This window comes from Micromys minutus, assembly GCF_963924665.1.
Source record: "Micromys minutus genome assembly, chromosome: 8".
NCBI lineage: Eukaryota > Metazoa > Chordata > Mammalia > Rodentia > Muridae > Micromys > Micromys minutus.
The window spans coordinates 21,832,624-21,853,021 of record NC_137977.1 but is presented as its reverse complement, the minus strand read 5'-3'; the positions used below and the strand labels follow the sequence as shown (position 1 = coordinate 21,853,021).

Below are 20,398 nucleotides of genomic sequence, written 5' to 3'. Positions count from 1 at the left end.
TCTAAATGCTTGGTATAGGTGTTTTTATTTTAAATTTGGCTTTTTGAATATTTGTATATATGTGAGATACCTTGGGTATGAGAAAATGGAAGGTAACTTCTATAGTGTATTAATAAGTCAGTGCACAAAGCTTCATAACAGATTCTCCACATGTGGTGTGAGGTCAGCAGGATTCAGATTTTGAGTTAGGAATGCTCCTCCCGTAACAAAACATGGTATGTGCACGTATTGAGAGGCCACAAGTGAAACCCACTAGTTTGTACAATAATATGATTGATTGTAATGATAAAAATAGAAATGTTCTGCCTATAGTAAATTCCTCAAAAATTTTACTAGGATGACAAAAAGAACTACTTCAACATAATTATTTACTTTACTTTAGTGTTAGTAAAACCATACTTTAAAAAGCCAATTACTACTAAGCCAAAGGTTAATATAAATGAGTACATTAAGCTGTTAAAATCTAAGAAGCTCCTCAGAAATCTAAGCAGTACCTGCTGTAAGTCTTCACTTTGGGATTTTAACTGGGCCACGAGCGCTCTCATGCAGCCTTTCATAGAACACAGCGTAGCCTGCAACAGTAGACGCGGAGTGGTGTTATCAAGGAACCTGCCCGAAACGGCTTTATTTCTAACTACTAAATTTCAGACCTGCTTTGATTTCAACCATAAATGTTTTTACCTGTACAAGACCCAGAGCAAGATTACCTAAGTGAAAGACAGATGTCTCCTATTTCTGTTATGAATTTCCTTCATCTAAGTAGGAAACCCAAGCAAAATCCCAAGAAATGATAAGCAAAACCCAGAGCATGGTGCTCTGCCTGATTGTATATTGTTTATCACAGGGTTCTCTCACTCCCGAGAACTCTGTTTTATTAATTATCATTTTCTGCAGTGCTGGTCACCTACACTTGCTAGGGAAAGGTACTATATTTTTTAGCTACATTCCTAGTATGAGGAGCAATGTTGTTGGTGCAATGATATAGTTTCACTGTATGATTCCATTTTCAGGCGGCCTTTTGCTTTGTTTGGGCAAAAGGCAACTACTAAGGGGGGATTTCAGTCACAGTGTGAAAGGTGCTCCTAGGATAGGAGTCACTGTACAACTGGGATGCAGTGGAAGACACCAAAAAAAGTTATAAGTAATTCTTTCTTTAGTTCAGAAAGTTGTTTACAAGAAAATAAACTAACTCCTAACTGAGCTACCTTGGGAAGTAAGTCTTATGAAAGACATACCTTGTTGGCAACGTCTCCAAAGGTCAAGTTTGTCAAAGCCATTCCAGCATACCGTCTTAAAGTAACACTGTAGTGGTCATTAGTAAGCCCGTACATCTCACAGTCCACCTGCAGTAACTCTGCAATGGCCTGCAGGCCCCCTAATTTAACAAGGGCAAAAGGAAACATATAATAATCTACAATCAAATAAACTGGTATAATTTGGTAATTTAAAACCAGGGATGGGGGAAGATCTCTAAGAGTGAGAATATATGGTTTAAATTTGCCTTTAGAATGAAAAGCCACAAAACTGTTGTAAATAGTGTTTGTGTAATAAATTACACCTGATGACGATGTCACTGTCTGCCAGTATCTCCACCCTCCCACCACTTCCTTCACTGAATGGAATAAACATCATTTTCTAGTCACTGACATACACTATAACTTGTCAACAATGAAGGCTATTTGTTAACACTGGCCTTTCTAACCCTAAGCAGAAAAATTAACTTACTTCTATTATAAAAGCTTTAAAGTCAATTTTCATATACTGTGATCTAATATTTTTTAGTGTGTTAAATAATGATCCTTAGGAATAATAAAACTTTTAAATGAAATTCTGCTTGAAGTAAAACTTATTTCATGAAAAGAATGCTCTGTTTAACCTACTACAAATTTCTATCAAGTTTCCTTAAAAAATAACCTTTTTTTGATACTATAAAATAATTAATCGCACCAGGATTCAGTATTTTCCTTCTTCCTAACAGTTAACGAGCAGGTGTGCTGAGTAACAAGTGGTCAACAGTAGGAGGTAAGGATTGGAAACAAAAAGGGAAAGGGAAGACAGTAAAGGGGATTAAAAAAAAGTGAAGTGAAATGGTGAGGATGAGAATAAAAGAAAGATAAAAATGCACATGAACTATTAAAAGATTATTCATTATCGACGTCAATCACCATGGAACTTGGCGTATTGTATTGTTAAAGGGAGGTGGCTCAGGCATTAAAAAGAAAAGACAAGACTTGTAAGTCTCAGTAAGTTGCTAATCTGCAAGACCGGTGCACTAATACTTGGTGCATGGCATAAAAGATCAGTGGAAGAATTTGCGCATTTACAAAATGAAGTTCTATGCTGAGCTAAGAACTGTAAGACAAGGTGTCCGACTATATGAAGATTCAGGCAGACCTTTATGACAAGAAGAGATGACAGGCAATTCTCTGAACATAGGCCAGCAAATTCACTGTATAAAGAAAATCCAAACCACATCTATGAAGACTTTCCTCCATCTATTCGAATTAACAGATAAGTACAGTCAGTGAGCCAAATTCAGTCCCTGTCTTCATGAGACTTGTGAATGGTGTGAAGCACCCAGATCTAGAGGGGAGAGAGCCCCAAGGAAAGGGTCTGAGAAATGTTTAAGGTGAAATCTAGTGGATGACTGAATATCTAATAGGGTAAGGCAAGGAGGAAAAAAGAATTATTCTAGGTAGAAAAAACGGTATGTGTAAGAGTTCAGTAAGGTTGGGCACCAAGTGAAGCTAGAGAGGAGGGCAGATACCACATTACAGAGTCATTCCATGTCACACTAAGGATGTTAGATGGAGGAAAGTGTAAGCAGATGTTGTAAATAGAATACAGTGGGTGCAGTGTGCAGAATGGCTTGTGACTGAAGGCAGAACAAAATATGTAGAACCAGAGAGACCACCCCCCTCCCCACACACACAGTTGATTTTAAGACAGGGTTTCACTATGCATCCATGACTGACTTGGAACACCCTATGTAGACCAGACTAGCCTTGAACTCATAGAGATCAATCTTGTTTACCTCCCAAGTACTACGATTACAGGTGTGCCACCACGCCTGGACTGAGCTATATTGAAGAAACAGGATTAAAGTGCTCAGTTTCTAACTGTAGAAGGTTTAAATGGAGTCATGTATAATCTTTCTGAGATTTTGATTTGAACAGCTGGGTTATGAGAATGCCGAAATGAACACTGAAAAAGACAGCTTTAGGGATGGGGCTAACAAAATCTGTTTGTGAGAGTTCAGTTCAGATACAAGCACTGTGTCAAGAGAAATGTCAGATAAGCAGTATGAACATGTCCAAATGGCTTGGTGGTAGTGTTTGCCTAGCACACATAAAACTTAAGAGGGGAAAGTTAGATTGAGATCTGAATCTGAAGAACACTAGCTCAATGGTGGGTGATTAATACATTAAGTGAAACCCTAGGATTGGATGATACAGCACAGAGAACAAGAGCGTCAGGCCCAGCTTCAGTGAAGGCCAGTATTTGTACACTTGAACAAAGGAGCCAGGACACTGACTAGAAAGTCACTGTAGACCTGAAGACTGTGGCCCAGGCTACTGATGTTTGCTCAAGATGTAGAGCATTAAGAAGCAGGGTCTCAATTATCAAATTAAAAACTATGCTTTGTATTTGCGTGAAATCTTGCCTAGTATAGTAAGGGACTACTTCCTAAGGAAGAGAAAATGGTCTAAAGAAGGTGCTAGGATGGCATTAAACTGTTGGAGAACTCTTATATCTAAAAATATCAATTTTAGGATCTGATTTCAAACAAGAGAAAAGCAGAATATACTGGATATCAACAGGATTATGACTGATGAAAAATTAGTACATTGAAGTACCAGAGGAAAAAAAAGACCCTTTCTAATGTTAAGTTAAAAAAAATCAGTGAATCCTAAGGCAAAAAAATATAATTTACAGGTTAAAACTGTAAAAGGATTCACTGAAATGACACAAATTCAACCGTTTCAAATGCTATTAAATAGAACCCATACTTTACAGTTAAGACAAGATTAAGATATTTAATCTTTAAAAGTATGTAAATTTTATAGCACGGCTTGATAGCCATCATTAGCATGAGATGTTCTTTTCTTAAAATGAATATATATTCTGCAGACTGATAGTCCAGTTCCACAATAAGCATCATTCAGACTGATTCATGGGATTCCTAGATTCCTTTGGGAAGTCTGCAACAGGGCTAGACATATCTGACCTGACAAGTACCCCTACTGACTGTCAGGACCTAGAGATACTGTAAAATATTAGTGTAAATAAATTGTTTTGGAAGCCAGGACGTGTCTTCATTACTTGAAAGCTCCAGTGCCTAGCAAACTTTCTTGGATCCTCACATACATACAAGTGGCAGTGCTCACTGACTAGGTTTAAGAATTCTTCCCCACATATCCAGGACTGACCCCTTCCTTACTCCTCACGGCCAGAGCCCTGTGCTGTCTCATATTGGCTCCCACTGACTCACAAACCCTAACTCTCCTTTGCTCCAGTGCGAGTTTGAAGGCGAGGAGTGAGAGGAAGGTAACCCTGTGGCTATGTCCCCACAGCCACACCCCCAGAGGCCCCATCCTGCTCCTCACCTGAAAGCCCCTGACCTAGCTCCTGTGATGAAATGCCCCGGGTAGCCTTCCTACCTGAAGAAGAAGAGGAACAAATACTGAGTCTAAGTTTGAGTCTCAAATTCAGATAATTAATGTGTCAGTCCTAGTCTGCAGTCCATTGGAACACATGAACATTTAAAGAAAAATCTTTGCAATATCTTAAACTTGAGTTTTCCTGGTTGTTAGTTTTATCCCTTTTCTTAATTTTTGGCATTAGGAAATAAAATCCACAAATGCTAAGACTGTACTAAAATGGGAAAAGCCCAAAAGATTAAGCGAGGTTTCACAGGACATTGGCACGAGGACCAGGTAGGGCCTGTGGGAAGAAAAGCACGGATGGAGGGCAGGCCTCAACCACAGACCAGAGCTTCCCAAAGTGATGCCTCTGAAGGGGACGGCACTCACGGTCTGCAGTGCAGTCTGTCTGGACTTAAGGCTCATAACGGAGCACATTTACAGGGAATGATGACTACCAATGAGGTGGTGAGGATGCAGCAGGGGCTGGATGTGATGTGACAGACAGCACAAAGCACGGCACAGCCATGCTAAGACAGACTCAGTGTGCGGCTCTCACATGTGGCACGACTAGATAAATCCAGTTCACATGACACGGCTCCAAATGATGCAATTTATTAATATATATGTAAAATAAACCTATAAATTAATGAAAAATCAACATGAAAAAATGGATGCTCAATGATTAAATAGGGTTTAGAGGATGTAACAGTATATACCTAAAGGAGTAATTTCTACAAAATTAATGAGGTGTTGCTAACTTCAGTTAGAACATGTCTTTCTAAATACACCAGTTTCTACTTTGGTTAAAATCCAGTAAAATACTGACAACCATTAAGATAAATTAAAATCTTAGTAACTGTCGTTCTTGGTGTTCATCTGAGGTGCTCGACAAAGTGCAAGAACAATGATGTCTTGACAAATAATTCAAACTGTCTTCTTCATCAATTACAACACAGCATCTACTCGGGCATCAGGGACAGAGGTGGTCGACTTGGTAATTTTTCCAATCTTTAGTTAAGATTTTTAAAATTAAAGTTGGTTTATAGGAGGATAGACATTTCTGTAATTCATGACCTATTCTCCTAGAGACCAGGGCACAGGACCCTTTCTCCCTTGGGGACCAGGGCACAGGACCCTTTCTCCCTTGGGGACCGGGGTGCACTATTTTTCCTTTTTCCTACATGGATGGAAGCAGGTGGTCAAAGTTAGTAGCCTTACATTAGTTCAACTTCTCTGTCTAAACTTTTAGTAATAATCATTTTTTGTGTGTTTTAAAAATTCACCAGCATTTATTTCTGACATTAAGAAAGCTTTTATCTTACCAAGTTCATTCATTGCATGTCTGTGCTCTTCATCAAATGAAAGTTTCATTAGAACACACACAGCAGGACATATCTGATGCTCAACAGGAGCCGGCACTGAAAAATAAAGTTACCTAAGCCATAATGCTTTGTTATATTAAAAAGATGCTATTGCATTTTTAAAATAAGCAGAGGCTATTAGTACATCCCCATTGTATTGAAGGTTAGCAGATCAACAAATACTTGCTGAATGGATGGGTAAGCACCACAGATGTAGAACAGCGAATGTACCAGGGTTTTCTTGGTTCCATAAGCATGTTCAGCACTTGTCAGTCTTAACCAAGACTGTACGACTAAATCTCTCCTAGGCTTTGCTGTAGCTGAGAATACAGACTTTGGTGGGATTCTGTTTCTAATTTCAGTGTAAACAACTATAATAGTTATGCATTAAAAGTATATGGCTGCATATAAATGTGATACCCAACAGAAAGTTTCCTATATAGACGCACAGGAAAAATATTAAAAAAATGCACCTACATTTTAAACATTGTATGCAAGGTTTCAAAGGTCATTATTTGTCAGAAAGTATTTTCTCAGAAGCAATAATATGAATTATTAGACAATTGTGGGTACCCATCAAGAATGCCCTCCAAACAAAGTATCTGTTGGCTCTTACCCCAAGACCCTCTAAGTGGATTAAAACATCTTTTCCACTCTTTTTCTTACACTTTCTTAAGATTTGAAATAATCTTTATATTAAACTTAGAAAAATATTGCTATATAGGTTCTAGAGCATATGAAAGTGTTTTTAGCTTACGCCTTGGTTCATTTATAAATGGAAGCAATAACACTTTCCCTTTCTTTTGCTTCAAATAGCTATTGTTAGTATCAAAAACCAATAGGTAGAGTGTGTATAAAAGATTTGGTTTGGTTGCTAATAGCTGAAGGAACTTGTGTAAAATTAAAATTACTTTCTTGAACTTCATCCAAAGATAACCTAACTGCTCACACTGATTCTAGCTCTAATAAGTAGAGTCTTCTTTTTGTAACAGGGTCTCATGAAATCTGTGTAGTCCAAGATGGCCTTGAACTCCTGATCCTCACGTCTCTATCTCCCAAATGTAGAGATTACACATGATCATGAAAGCAGTTACCTTTAAGTTTTAACTACAATTTGTTTGTTTGCTTGTTCTTCTTGAAAGCTTGCCTGGAAGTTCTAGCATGGAACGTTTGCTATTCATACACCCCTAATGGGATGGTCCTCGTCTTCTGGGGAAGGTTTTCCTCTTTAACGGAGTACTCAGCTTTGGGGGCAGCAATGGTGCACTGAGGGAGGAAGGGAATGTCTGCCCAGCCAAATTACCCTTATATCTGACCAGCTTACACAGTACTACACATAACATTTTCCTTTGCTAAACATTTTCCAGGGAAATGCAGATTTAAGCATTAGTTAGTAATAGGAATTCCTTCAATTGATAGAGACAGCAAACCAACTAAAAAGAATTTCTAGCCGAAAGCTTTTACATATGCTTTGAAACGTACATTGGGATGTGATGTACACTACAAAGAACATACTTGGATTTTTGTCCTGGTCCATGCCTTGTTCATGGGCTTCCTGCCACTCCCAACAGGTTTCACAGTAAGCGCGTATCTGTTCCAAAAGATGAAGGACTCGGATCTCACGCCTGCCTCTCTTGTCGTCAGGCTGTGAGTGAATGATGTTGTGAAGTGCTGCACTGGCCCTGGCCCGAGCCTCTTTACTGCCCCGGGAATTTCCCAACAACACAGAGTCTTTGTCATTGCCATGTAAAAGCTGGATGAGGAGAGGAAGACATCCAGACTGTCGCATGGATATACAGCTGTCTTGGGAGCTAGACATAGCTAGCAAAGTTCGTGACATATCGTCCTTATCATGAGTACCAAGCATTGACAACAATGAGTACACCATTTCCACCTGTGGGCCAAATGAGTTTAGAAACAAAATTATAACTTCAATACCCAAAAACCAGATCTAATGAAGTGATGAATGGGATTATTTACTATATTCAATAAAAATGAAAACAAAACAAAAAAACTTTTCTGGATGAAGTGATGACAAGTATTTAAAAATAAAAATCCACAGTTGGTTTATGTGAATAAGTAGTAATAATATAGACTGTTAAAAAAAGCAGGCTCTTACAGTATTGAAATTACTATTTGCCTGTATCAGCTAAAGGTAACTGATTATTATAAATGAAAATAATTTTCTCTTCTCTTAGATTCTCCAGTCAATTTCTTTCTCTCTCTAGAATTTGATTAATTTAAATTGTTTATATATAATTTAAAACTGTATTTTACTTCTAAGCAATAAAAAACATTTTCAATATTATAATCTACCAAATTCTAATTCTCTGCAATCATTACATTTCATCAGATTATAATAATGACATTTAAACTTATATGACCTGTCATCATATAAAATTATTTTGCCATAAAGAAAAATGCCACAATCACATAGAGTGGCAAAGCAAAGACATGTCATCATTTTCTTTTTGAGAAGCAACTGGTAAGTGTTAGTTGCTTTGACAGACTGGGGAGATTAGCTTAGAAGCAAATCAGAAATAGAAGAACAGCATCCAGTTAGCATGGGTTGTCACCAGCTTCTCTTCCCAGTTCGAGACTTCTCCATAAAGGAGAGGCCACTATATGAAGAATGCATCATCTGTGGAAGTGAATCCAAAAGGACACATCTGGCTGTCTGCTGAGACATAACTTTGGTTCTAACAACAGTGGTGCATGAGTGTTCGGGTTTTGTGGGTAGAGGCAGGGGTGCTGTTTAATATCCTACAGCAACAGAACAAGTTAGTCCATGTTGCTGAGGTTGCAAAATGTTGCTTGAAATGTGTAAGCGCATGAGCTTTCCACCAGTGCTGGTTCTACTACGGCAGCGACAGGACTGCGGACAAATGTGTTGTCATCAGAACTAGGTCCAAAGTTGGGCTCCATCACTTTTAAGCATGTTGCGTGGTACTGTTACTTTATCTGACTTCTCTTGAGCATCAATTTTCTGAGCTACAAAATGAAGGAATTTACATCACACAGGAAAGCAGGCCTGAGGATGCACAAACCACTGCTAAAGGAAATGCACCCTGACTGCCAATGGAGTCAACACTGTTCACGCTGAACCAGTGTCATCAGCTCTAGACCCTAATGGCCTGAAGCAGCTTCTTCCTTTTCAGTAACAGAAGTGTTTTACAACGGGCGACACCGTAGAGGCAACTTACTTACTGGCATGTCTTAGAGAGGTCCCAAACAGAAACTACAGTGAATTATCACTGATCACTCAAATTCATCTCTTTATACCCTCCACCCCCAAGACAAGGTTTCTCTGGTTAGTCCCATCACTGTGTATGTAGACCAGGCTGGCCTCAAACCCAGAGATCCGTCTGACTCTGCTTCTCTAATGCTGAGATTAAAGGCGTGAGCTAGCTCTGACTGGACATTTCTTTAATTAGCTGTTTTTCTTCTTAATAAACTGAGCCCAAAGCCTTGAGCATACTTGGCAAGCACTCTACCAATGATTTACATCTTCAGCCCTAAAATTCACTTCTTAAATTAGTGTTATTTTAATGTTTCCTAAGCACTGCCATGTTATTTAAAGAGCACAAAATATGCTATGAAGACAATGTAATTCTTTGGTTTGGGCTGAAAACATATTGCTCATAATTCCACCACAGTAAAATACTAACACAATTTTCTTCTCACACGTTCCCATAATCTTAAGATATTTGCTGTATTGGCTAATGTTCAAGTTCAATGAATTTTTCCATCCATTTCAATAAATATTCATTAACATTCATTTGTAGCCATGTGAGATGCTAAAGACAGAGAAAAACAATCTGTATTTTAAGAGGGAGTTTCATCCCAACTGTTAATAACAAAGACAAAGGATATGAGTAGTTAAGAAGCTTTTAGGAGTTAAGAAACTGTCTTCTGGAGACACGGAGCTCAGAATCCTGAGCTGTGGAAAGATTAACAGCCCTTCAAGGTGGGGCAAAAGTGTTGCATGCTGCTGTAGGCACTGCTGCAGATACTGAAGTGGAAAGGCACAGGGGTGATGAAGGAGTCAGGTTGGCTGGAGCTTACAATACTTGCAGGTAAATGAATAATGAGCTGGAAATGAAATTAACAGGCACCCATTCTGTAGCTTTTACAATTCTCATTTCCTCTTGTTTATGCTTCTTTGTAACAACGTCATAAAGACTGAGTGAGAATTCTTTAAATGTTCATGAAGACCATCTTAGCAAAGCACCCCTAGCACTGGCAAGGTTTGTAATCCGCTGTTACCTTCGTCCCCAGATGACTCGTCAGCCTTCGAGGAGCAGAGTGTGTGCCGCTAGAACTCAAAACACTGGCTGTTTCATGATCTACACGCGCAGCTGAACTCTAGAAGTTAAGCAAATTAGAGACAGTGTAATTTAGATTATAAACACAGGCCACAGTTTAGAAAGATGCAGAGACAAACGAGTGCAGTAGAATACAGCTATAGCAGACTGCAGAGTAACAGGAAACAGAAAGGCAATGACCTGCTGTGCACTGAAACGCTGCAGCAAATAAAACTTAAGATAGCTCCAACCACTAGTCCTTCCCTCAATTACTTAACCACCACTTATTTATCAGAGACGGTGGTACAGAAAGCAAACGACTAGATAGGACTCCTTTTGTTGCTGTTTTTGAGACTGAGTGACAATCCCAGAGCTTGCAAGGGTCTGAGTTCATCCTCTACATGTATAGTCATGGCTGTGTAGCTCGATGTTCTCTAGGGACTCTCCCTCCTACTGGGTCACCTCATCCAGCTCTGACAGGAGGGCTTGTTCAGTGGATATCCCAGGGAGACCTGCTCTTTACTGAAGGGAAATGGGAGGTGGTGGGATGAGTGGAGGGAGGGGAACTTCATACAAATGACAGAATTTAGAAAAAAACAATGTCATGTATACAGATCCTATCAAGATAAGCTGAGGGCCAGTTGTGGGGGATATACCTTTTAATCCCCAGTACTCTGGAGGCACAAAATTGACTGAAATGATAATTCTGTGTCAGCCTTTCAGATAGCTGGGACTAGTGTCTGCAGACTCTTGGACTCACTGATGCTGACTGTTTGTCTACATTGGGATTTGAGAGTAGTGACTGGTAATAACCACACAGACAGTGCTGGTGGAATTAATGTAAAACAAAACAAAAGAATTCATTATTTGAAGAGGGAATAAATACTCGGCTCTGAATTACTTACTACTTTCTTTCTTTTTCTTGAGATAGTGTCTCTCCATGTGGCTCAGGCTGGCCTAGAACTTACTATGTAACTCAGGTTGAACTTGAACCTGCCATCCTACCGAAGTTATCATAGTGTTGGGATTACTGGCAAACGCTACCATGACTGATTTTACTCCTTTCAACAGATGCCCTATTCTGCCATTCTCACACTAAACAACATGCTGTTTCTTTAAGACCCAGGTAGCTTCTGATATTACTGTAGCCATTTTGTTTTATATCTACTGCCAGCCATCTTACACTGTTACGGAGAACCTTTGTCATGCCTGAGTTAACCACTAACTGCAAATCCCGTTAAGTTCTATGCTTTGGTGTCCTTGGAAATTCCACAGACCCTTGTCCTCCTTCAGAGGCAGTTGCAATGAAGGTCAGACAGCTGTGTATGGTTAGCAACAATAACTATACTGCTTATGTTGAACTCCTCCTTGTCTTCCTTAGATTCCAACCATCCGCCCATTGGCCCAACCACCCGGCAGCATCTGTGTCTGAGATTTTACGGTTGCTATGAGCTTCTGTGGTTTTGTCTTTAAAAGCTGCCCTGGGGAAACAGTCAGGATTGCAGTCTCAACTCCTGAGTCTGACTACGTCCCTGATTGATCCGTCTTGGGTGTCGTGTCTGTATATGTTCAATAAACTATCCCTGTTTGACTGAGACCAGTGTCTGAGTAGTTTGTGGGTTGATTCCTGGATCCCACCATTTGCAATCAGGCTTCTGGGGACACCCTAAGTGACAGAGGAATTGAAATCAGTACAGTATTTTCTTCCATTTTAACAAAACAAAAATGACTTTATAGTTGTTACACACTGTAAAAACTTGACACTTTACAAATGTATAAACAACTAAAGCTATAAAAACCTCAACATGTAATAACAGCCATATATTATTATTGTGTGCAGATGCACACATGCATAATGAATTATCTCACTGGCCCCTCTTGTGCCCATTTTGAAACGTCTTTATTAAACAGCTGACTTGTAAATACCTATATATTTTAAATTTCTTGCTTCCTATAAATGTTTGCAAGTAGCACAATCTTGACTTTTTTGCTGTTGTTCTGGAACAGGGTCTCGTGACCCAGGCTGGCTTCTAACTGACTGTATAGCCAAGGGTAGCCTTGAACTCCCAATCTTACTGCTTCTACATCAAGTCACAGGATTACAGGTACATGCTACCATGCCCAGCTTTGATCTTGATTTTTTAACAGTCAAGCCTCCTCTCTGAGGACAAGTTTTCATAGCACTGGATGTTGTGTAAGCTGACAAGAGAGGAAAGCCCTGACACCAGAGCTGGGCAGTAGTGGCATATGTCTTTAATCCCAGTACTTCTGAGTTCAAGGCAGGCCAGCCAGCGAGTTCCAGGAAAAACAGGCTTAACAAAGACCCTACCTCAAAAATAAAAACAAAAAACCCAAACAAACCAAAAGCCAATGAATAAAAATAGATTTTAAGAAAGAAAGCTAAGGAAGGAAGATAAATTAAATATTTTATATCCCTACTGGTACACAGTGGCACTCAAACACAGCTTGGTGGTTAACCAACAGTTGTCTAACTAGAATTATGGCCTGCTAAACAGGAGGGAAATGAGATTATGCTTGGAACTGGAATCCTAGCCAGCTACCCAGGGCAAGTGAGGTCACGGCTCTTAGAGGAGCCTATTACCAATAACTTATTAAAGCAGCATACTCCTAACTCCATTCTAAGTCCTTATCCTTACACACACCTCAGTGCCACTCCTGCCCCTCATTACAGAAGCTTCTCTCTGAAGACAGCTAGTGACCATCAGAGAAAAGTAAAAATGCAGAGAATAACTCACTGTGTGTACACATCTACATACATCTCTTGTACTTAAACCACAGGGAACATCTCAGAAGAGGGGTCAGAAACTGTAAACACCAGAGGACTAGGAAATCTGCTTGAAACTGTGTCTTAGAAATGACAGAGAAGCTTCGCCACGATATGGCACCTAGACAGGACCTGAACAAGAGCAATAAACATGGAAGGGGGATAGCTAGTGGGTAGGTGGGGAGGAGGCATGCCTAGACAAAGAACTACAGGCAACTAAAAATGCGTCTTCACCAGAAATGAGTCCCTTTACCGATTATCCAATATCAAATGATCAGCCCTGAAATCATGTACACTTAAAACACTAGACAGACTCAGCAGGTTTTGTTTATATACTTATATGCTGCATTTATGTATATATATGTAGCAATAATAGGTGAAGAAAAAGCAATCATGAATTTCAGGAGAGGGCACATATAGACAGGAGGGACTGAAGGGCAGAAGGAAAATGATGTAATTACATTTTAATTAAAAAAGGCAAAGGTAAAAAAATAATTACTTGTAAAATTTTTAATTGAATAATTAATTGTACATGTATGGGTGTTTTGTCTGCATGTATATCTGTGTTCTACTTGAGTAGCTGGCTCTTAGAAGGGAGGAAAGGAAATTGAATCCACTGGGGCTAGAGTGGGCTGCCATGTGGGGGCTGGGGCTGGAGCCTGGGTCCTCAAGAGATTGGCCAGTCTGTTAACTGCTGAGCTTCTCCAGCCCCTGATGGTGCCTTCTGCTGTCTGCCAATCTTGTTTCTATTTTCTAAGATACAAAGTATTCGAATTCCTCTGGAAACCTACTGATTTTTCTTTTGTGGTTTTCCCACCCACTTCATTATAAAAATATCCTTATCTTTTTATATCTGCAACAGTCTCCATTTCTGATATAGAATATAATCAACTTAGAGATGATTTTTTTCATGTAGTATCACGAGATCTGTATACACAAGTATCTACCAGATGGGTAAGACTTTAAAGTACATAGTAATTAGAATATGATCTGAAGCTTCAACAACTAACATCAAATGAAACTCAACTCCTCTTTCTTCTACACCATAGAACAGTAACACAGAGAAAGACTCAAAGAACTATTTAAATCTCACTGTTTTATCCTAATTCACCATTAAATAGCTTTCCTATATAATACTAACCAGTGATGTGGTATAAAGTATCTGCTTTAGTTCAGTACAGGAAAATATTTTTGGCTAGTATTTTAAGCTTTATACATTAGTGAATTAACAGAATATTATTCCCTTCTTCTGATATAAACAGTACTATCAAAAGAAACTTAGAAAGACCAATCTGTTGATAGAGGGAAAATTGTTAAAATCAATTTAGTAGAATTTTAGTTTTTAAGTATTATTGATTTGCAACATAAAACCATCTGTTGGAGGAAATTTGAAAAATATAGAACACATGAATAAAAAGTTGTCATATTATTTCAATAAACAATTAGTATGTAGCTTTTTATTTATAAGCATCAGAATAATCTTTTCTAGTTAATATTTATTTCTCTCTCTTTTTTTTAAAATACAGAATAGAGTTTATTCAGGTCATGGGGGAGTTAAGAGGGTAGGAGAGAGAGAGAAAGAGAGAGAGAGAGAGAGAGAGAGAGAGAGAGAGAGAGAGAGAAAAGAGAGGTGGAGGAGCAGAGGCCAGCCATGAGCACATGGAGAGAGGGGGAAGGGAAAGAGGAGAAGAGGGCCAAGGGGGAAAGAGCAAGAGCACAAGTGGGCAAGCAAGATTTATTCCTCAATTTGTGTAAACTTAAAGCACAGCAGGAAGTAGGAGCTGTAAGAGCCTCTGTGACCCAGAGGCATGTCTTTGCCCTGAGGCCTTAGAGGAAAGCAGAACAGTGCTAACACAGGACAGGGTCAGCCCCTCGGAAATAAACTCTCCAGACCATGCACACGCGGGCAGCTCCCCAAGACCAACAAAAACGTGATCCAGAGCATAAATCACTCCAACAAGTTTAGAAAGTGTATTTTAATGTAATAAGAGAAATGAGAGTACTTTGACACTGAATGTTTCTAGAGGCACACATTGTAAGGAAATAGACATGACTTGTCAATTTGAAAATATTCATACCTGACCACAAGAAGTTGCCATGTTGCTTTCTGCCACTCCTTGACCTTCATGCTGCCGTTCAGCTTCATGGGAGGCAGCTTCATGCTTGCTCTGAGATGACCTCTGTTAACATGGAGTTAGTATCATTATGTACAAAAACAGCATGCTTTTAGAGCTCACAGCTTATTTTTTGCTTCAAACCTCTTGATGAATCAATTATCTAGGCTGACAAAGGCACAGAAGTGTGTGCTGCACTTCCGACCTCCAGTATGACTAAGCGTCCCCTGAGCACTCAAGCTGTAGACAAAGGATTTTTAGAGGCTCATAGAAATACCATCCTCCACCAGATGTGCTCCTCTATTATAGGGAACACAATCCATCTAGAGCCATTATTTGTCCGTTGTTGCAAGGTCACATGACTTTGGCATTTAATGGAGCTGCAAACACAGTAGCTAAACTAACACCTAAGGTTACAAATAGCTCCCCTGTAGGCACATTTTTACAGAGAATATGTGCACATCTGCTAATGTCAAATGAAACCAAGTGACTACTAGCTCATTGAAACTTATAAATAAAACAGAAAACTTTGCAATCTGTTATATGAAATAGAAGTGACCTATTATACCTAACCTAGTAAAAGTAGTCATTTTGAACAGGATATACAAAGCAGGCACTTTGCAAACTACCACCACAGATACAAGAACTAAAATAATCTGCCATCTTTTATAGAAACTCTTTTCTGATCACTTTAGGAAAATGCTATCATCATAATCTAACGTAAAGATTATGCTTTAACAATCTGACATAAAGCACCAGTATATTTAAAAATGCTTTCCCTGAATTTTTAACCCTTAAACCTTTCTAGACCATTTAAAAACATGACTTAAAAAATAACTTACATGTACCATTTTTACCCAAAACTAGTGTGATAGTTTGTATATGCTTGGCACAGGGAGTGTCACTGTTGGGAGGCGTGACTTGGTTGGTGTAGGTGTGGCCTTGTAGGTGTGGGCTTTAATACCCTTGTCCTAGCTGCCTGGGAGCCAGTATTCTGCTAACAGCCTTCAGATGAACATGTAGAACCCTCAGCTCCTCCTGAACCAAGCCTGCCCGGATGCTGCCATACTTCCTGCCTTGATGATTCTGGACTGAACCTCTGAACCTGTAAACCAGCCCCAATCAAATGTCTTTTATAAGACTTGCCTTGGCCATGGTGTCTGCACAGCACTAAAACCCTAACTAAGACAACTAGTAACAACTGTGGCTAAGCAAAAGGGAAGGAAGTCTTAGTAATTCAGAAGCAGAAGATTAAGATCAACCAGAGTAGAACTACAGTCACCATGATAAAACTAGTCAAGAGTTCTGGCAAGAACACATGACAGAAGCACAGGAGAAGATGTCAGCGTGCTCATAGCAAACACTACTTGTGTTTGCTTGTCCTGGCTCAGGGGACACACACACACACACACACACACACACACACACACAAAGCTGACATCCCCAAGTACTACGAAGGAACGTCAAGAGCTCATGAAAAGCTGGGAGCTGTATGAAGCAGCAGAGAGCTCACTTAGGAAGCACCACTGGAAAGAGGAACTGAGGACTAGGACGGTGGACATTTTAGGTAAACAGAGGATCACATGGAAAGAGCTGCAGCAGGGAAGTGTGACTTCTTGTAACATATCAAAGGTCACAAATATTGCTCATGTACCACATGTAAAATGGTAAGCAGAACTAAAGTAGCTAAGGGGGCCAGAGATGGCTCACTGGTTAAGCACACTGGCTGCTTTTCTAGACGACTCAAGTTCGAGTTCCAGTATCCTCATGGTGGCTTATACTTAATCAGTAATTCCAATCCTAGGGGATGTGATGACCTCTTTTGGCTTCTGTTGGCACCAGGCACACATGTGGTATATAGACACAGAAGTAGGCAAAAAGACATTCATAAACATAGAATAAAAAGTTTTAAACGGTAGTTTTAAAAATGTACTGTTTTTGTTGGATTTGCCTTTTCTAAGTTATTCTGAGGCTATAACATTATCACACCTACTTTATCAACTTAGAGAGTCTCATGTAACCCAGATTTGCCTCACACTTGCTGAGGGTGTTTTGAACATCTGGTCCTATCTATAAATGCTGGGATAACAAGACGTGTAACACTATCCCTGGTTTTATGTGGTACTAGGGATAAAACTCAGGGTGTTGTGCATGCTGGGTCAGCACTCTACCAACTATCCCAGCTGCTGCCTCACATGGTTAATACTAAACTATCAATGGGTCAAATCTAAGTGACTTAAGAGGCTAATGCAGTAGTACTAGTAAAGAGATGTGCCACAGAAGGGTAGTAGTGGAGATGTAAGCACAGCCATACAGAGAAACCTGACAGGATTTGGTGCTAGACTCGTGCGATGGTTAATCTTGGTTAACTTGATGGGACACAGTCCTGAACACGTGAGAGGGAGTTCTACAGACATTAACAAGGAAGAAAGAGCGTCACCACCCGATGTACCAATCAGCTTAAAGGTCAGCTGATAATACTTTGCCTAGTGAGCCAACTGCTCCCCTCCTTGCTATTTAAGTGTTTGAACCTGGCTTTTCCTATAAAGTCTACTCTGATAGCAGACTAGTACTGCAATTAGGCTCCTGAGTCTTTTGTGGGCCTGGACCTCCAGTATTAAGGTCTGCATTCAATAAACTATTCTCACTTAATAGCAATGAGTGTTCATATAATTTAAGTGGCAATTTCCAGACTGCAACAGAAATGTGTTGAGATGGACTAAATGCACTGTGTTATGGAGAGACCATGAATATTTGAGGGTCTGGGTGTGATTTTATGACTTAAAGGGGGATGTGTTTGTGTGTCAGGCTGACAAGGGATGGGTGGACCTTGTGAGCATTAATCTTCATCACCAGCCTGACTGCATCTGGACTCACCTAGGATAGAGCACTGGGTGTGCTGGCTTAACTAGGGAGGGAAGACCTATTCTGAATGTGGACAATGCCACTCAGCAGCTGGGCCCTGGACTGAGTGACTCAGGGAGACAGGAGAAGGCACAGAGCACCAGCGCTCACCTCTCCTTTCCTGCTGTAATCTCACAATCTTGCTGCCATGCCTGCTCTCTTAATATGCTTTGTGTCTCGTATTTCTACAGCAAATGTAAGATGTAGCTAACAGTGGCTAAAGGGTGTAAAACAGTCTATAGAGAGAAAGGGTGGGGACTGAAAGGAAGAGAGGAGGGCTGACGACGACGGTAGGTGGGCTTCGGCTGTTCTGTCTCTTGAGACAGGTCTCACTATGCAGTCATGGTTGGACTAGAACTCACTGTCAACCCCAGCTGGCTTCACACTCAGATTTGCCTGACTGTGCCTCCCCAATGCTGGGATTAAAGGTGTTAATTAGGTTTTGATATGCTGAATTTAAAATCTTTGACAAATCTTAAGTGGTGATACATGGTAGAAACACAGGATTAAGAAAAGAAACTAGACCTCAGGATTAAAAAAAAAAAAAATCAAGAATGAAAAACATATAGATGGTACCTGAAGCTTTAAAACATTAATGAGATTGTCTAAGGAAGAGACGATACAGAGAAAAAGAAACAACAACAACAACAAAAAACAACAACAACAAAAAAACCCCAAACCCACAAGCCTTAAGACTGCCTGTAACTGTCACTCAGGTAAAGAAAGTGGGCTTGGCAGTTGCTCTGTGACCTCAAGTCAACTGCCAAGCCCACTCATGACAACTGACAGCGCCTGCATTCCCTCCTCCTGCGCTGCACTCCTGGGCCACTGCCCTCCATCACTACTCTGTGGACAGGAGAGGCTGGCTGCTGCTGACCTCTAGTAGACAACGATCCTATACCTACTGGAGAATGGGAACAGGTCCACCCTAGGTGGCAGACTAGGAAGAAAGATATTATTTGAGGCAGACAATCATATAGTTCATGCTGGCCTTGAATTTGCTATGTAGCTGAGTTGGGCCTTAAACTACTGGTCCTCCCTGCCCCTGCCTTCTGAGCGCTGGGTAACAAGAGTGCATTACTGGCTTAGTGAAATAAATAAAGGCAGTTCTGTTTAAGCAGTTGAGTGCCACAAAATATACCCATTAAGTGTTCAATTATATAATTTTCAATAAATTTATTAAGCATCACCATAATCTAGTTTTAGAATATTTTTATTATTACAGTAAGTTCTCTCCCATCTGTTTACAGTTAATCCACATTTCAACTCATTACAACAGCATCTACTTTGCTTTGTTTTGACTTCTTGTTGGGGAAAAGAAAGAAGGTCTCATTATGTTACCTAGGTTGGCCTTGAAACTCTCAATCCCCTCCACCTACCAAGTACCGCCCCACTTAAGTTTGTATCTTTAAAACTGGGAGTCTTCTGCAAGATCACCTTGTACTTTACATACTAAGACCGGGTCTCTGCCTGATTCCAGAGCCCCGGGTTCAGCTGCTGGTGCTCGCTTACTCCGAGTGTCCTAACTCTGGTCCTCACACTTACACAGCAAGCTGTACCCACCAAGTCATTTCCCCAGTCCTCTGGCAATTTAAATTTTATAAGCAGACTTACGTGGTTTATCCTATTTAATGAGTTTTCAAAAGTTAGCCACATTTTACCTACAGTGGTGTCCCATCTGTCCCATCTTTCCTTTTGGGCTACAATGACTAATGCTGAATGAACCCGAGTTAAGAATCATGTGACCTCTTTCTTCTAGATACCGGAGACTGGAACTGCTAAGGTTATGGGACAATGACAGTAAGTGTAAAATTGCTGCCGTATATCCACTTCAGTGGGATTCAGAGCCAGGCAGAAACAAGTATAGGTGGGCACATCAAAATCCTGTTGTTAAATGGGCAAAACAGGAACAGTCTTCCTTTTCTAGGGTTTAGAGTTTTCCTTGAAATACAAACCCCTTTTCATTTATTACTTGTTTAGTCTGTTCCCGTATTCATGCCAATAGGGCCCAGAGGAGAAACCACAGAAACCAGTTGGCTCCTTTCACTGGGCGCTCCTTGGCTGGGGCAGAGCTCAGGTCAGCAAGCTTTATGGCGAGGACCTGCATTTGCTGAGCCATCTCATCTGCCTACCATCCTATTTTGCTGTCTTGTTCTACTTTATAAAAAAAAACCTTTTAATTTTTTCAACTGTAGTTTTAGGTTGTTTTTAGCTCTCATGAAGCCCAGGGCTGCTCAGCCTCCCAAACACTGAGGCTCAGGCATGTGAGCAGATCATACCCTGC

At 40.1% G+C, this 20,398-nt stretch overlaps 1 protein-coding gene across 8 annotated transcripts in view; it reads right to left on the bottom strand.

Moving 5' to 3' along the window:
* Positions 1-20,398, bottom strand: part of APC (APC regulator of WNT signaling pathway) — a gene marked incomplete at its 5' end in the record, with an annotated part of 88,310 nt that overhangs the window by 12,706 nt on the left and 55,206 nt on the right. For 2 of the 8 annotated variants that reach the window (XM_080920053.1, XM_080920054.1), the window contains 7 exons: positions 495-572; positions 1,236-1,375; positions 4,608-4,661; positions 5,969-6,064; positions 7,523-7,901; positions 10,274-10,372; positions 15,175-15,276. In XM_080920053.1, the coding sequence (XP_080776179.1) occupies positions 495-572; positions 1,236-1,375; positions 4,608-4,661; positions 5,969-6,064; positions 7,523-7,901; positions 10,274-10,372; positions 15,175-15,276 (948 nt within the window). The remainder of the gene's footprint in view (positions 1-494; positions 573-1,235; positions 1,376-4,607; positions 4,662-5,968; positions 6,065-7,522; positions 7,902-10,273; positions 10,373-15,174; positions 15,277-20,398) is intronic. The other 6 variants (XM_080920057.1, XM_080920058.1, XM_080920055.1 and 3 more) reach the window with 3 other exon arrangements.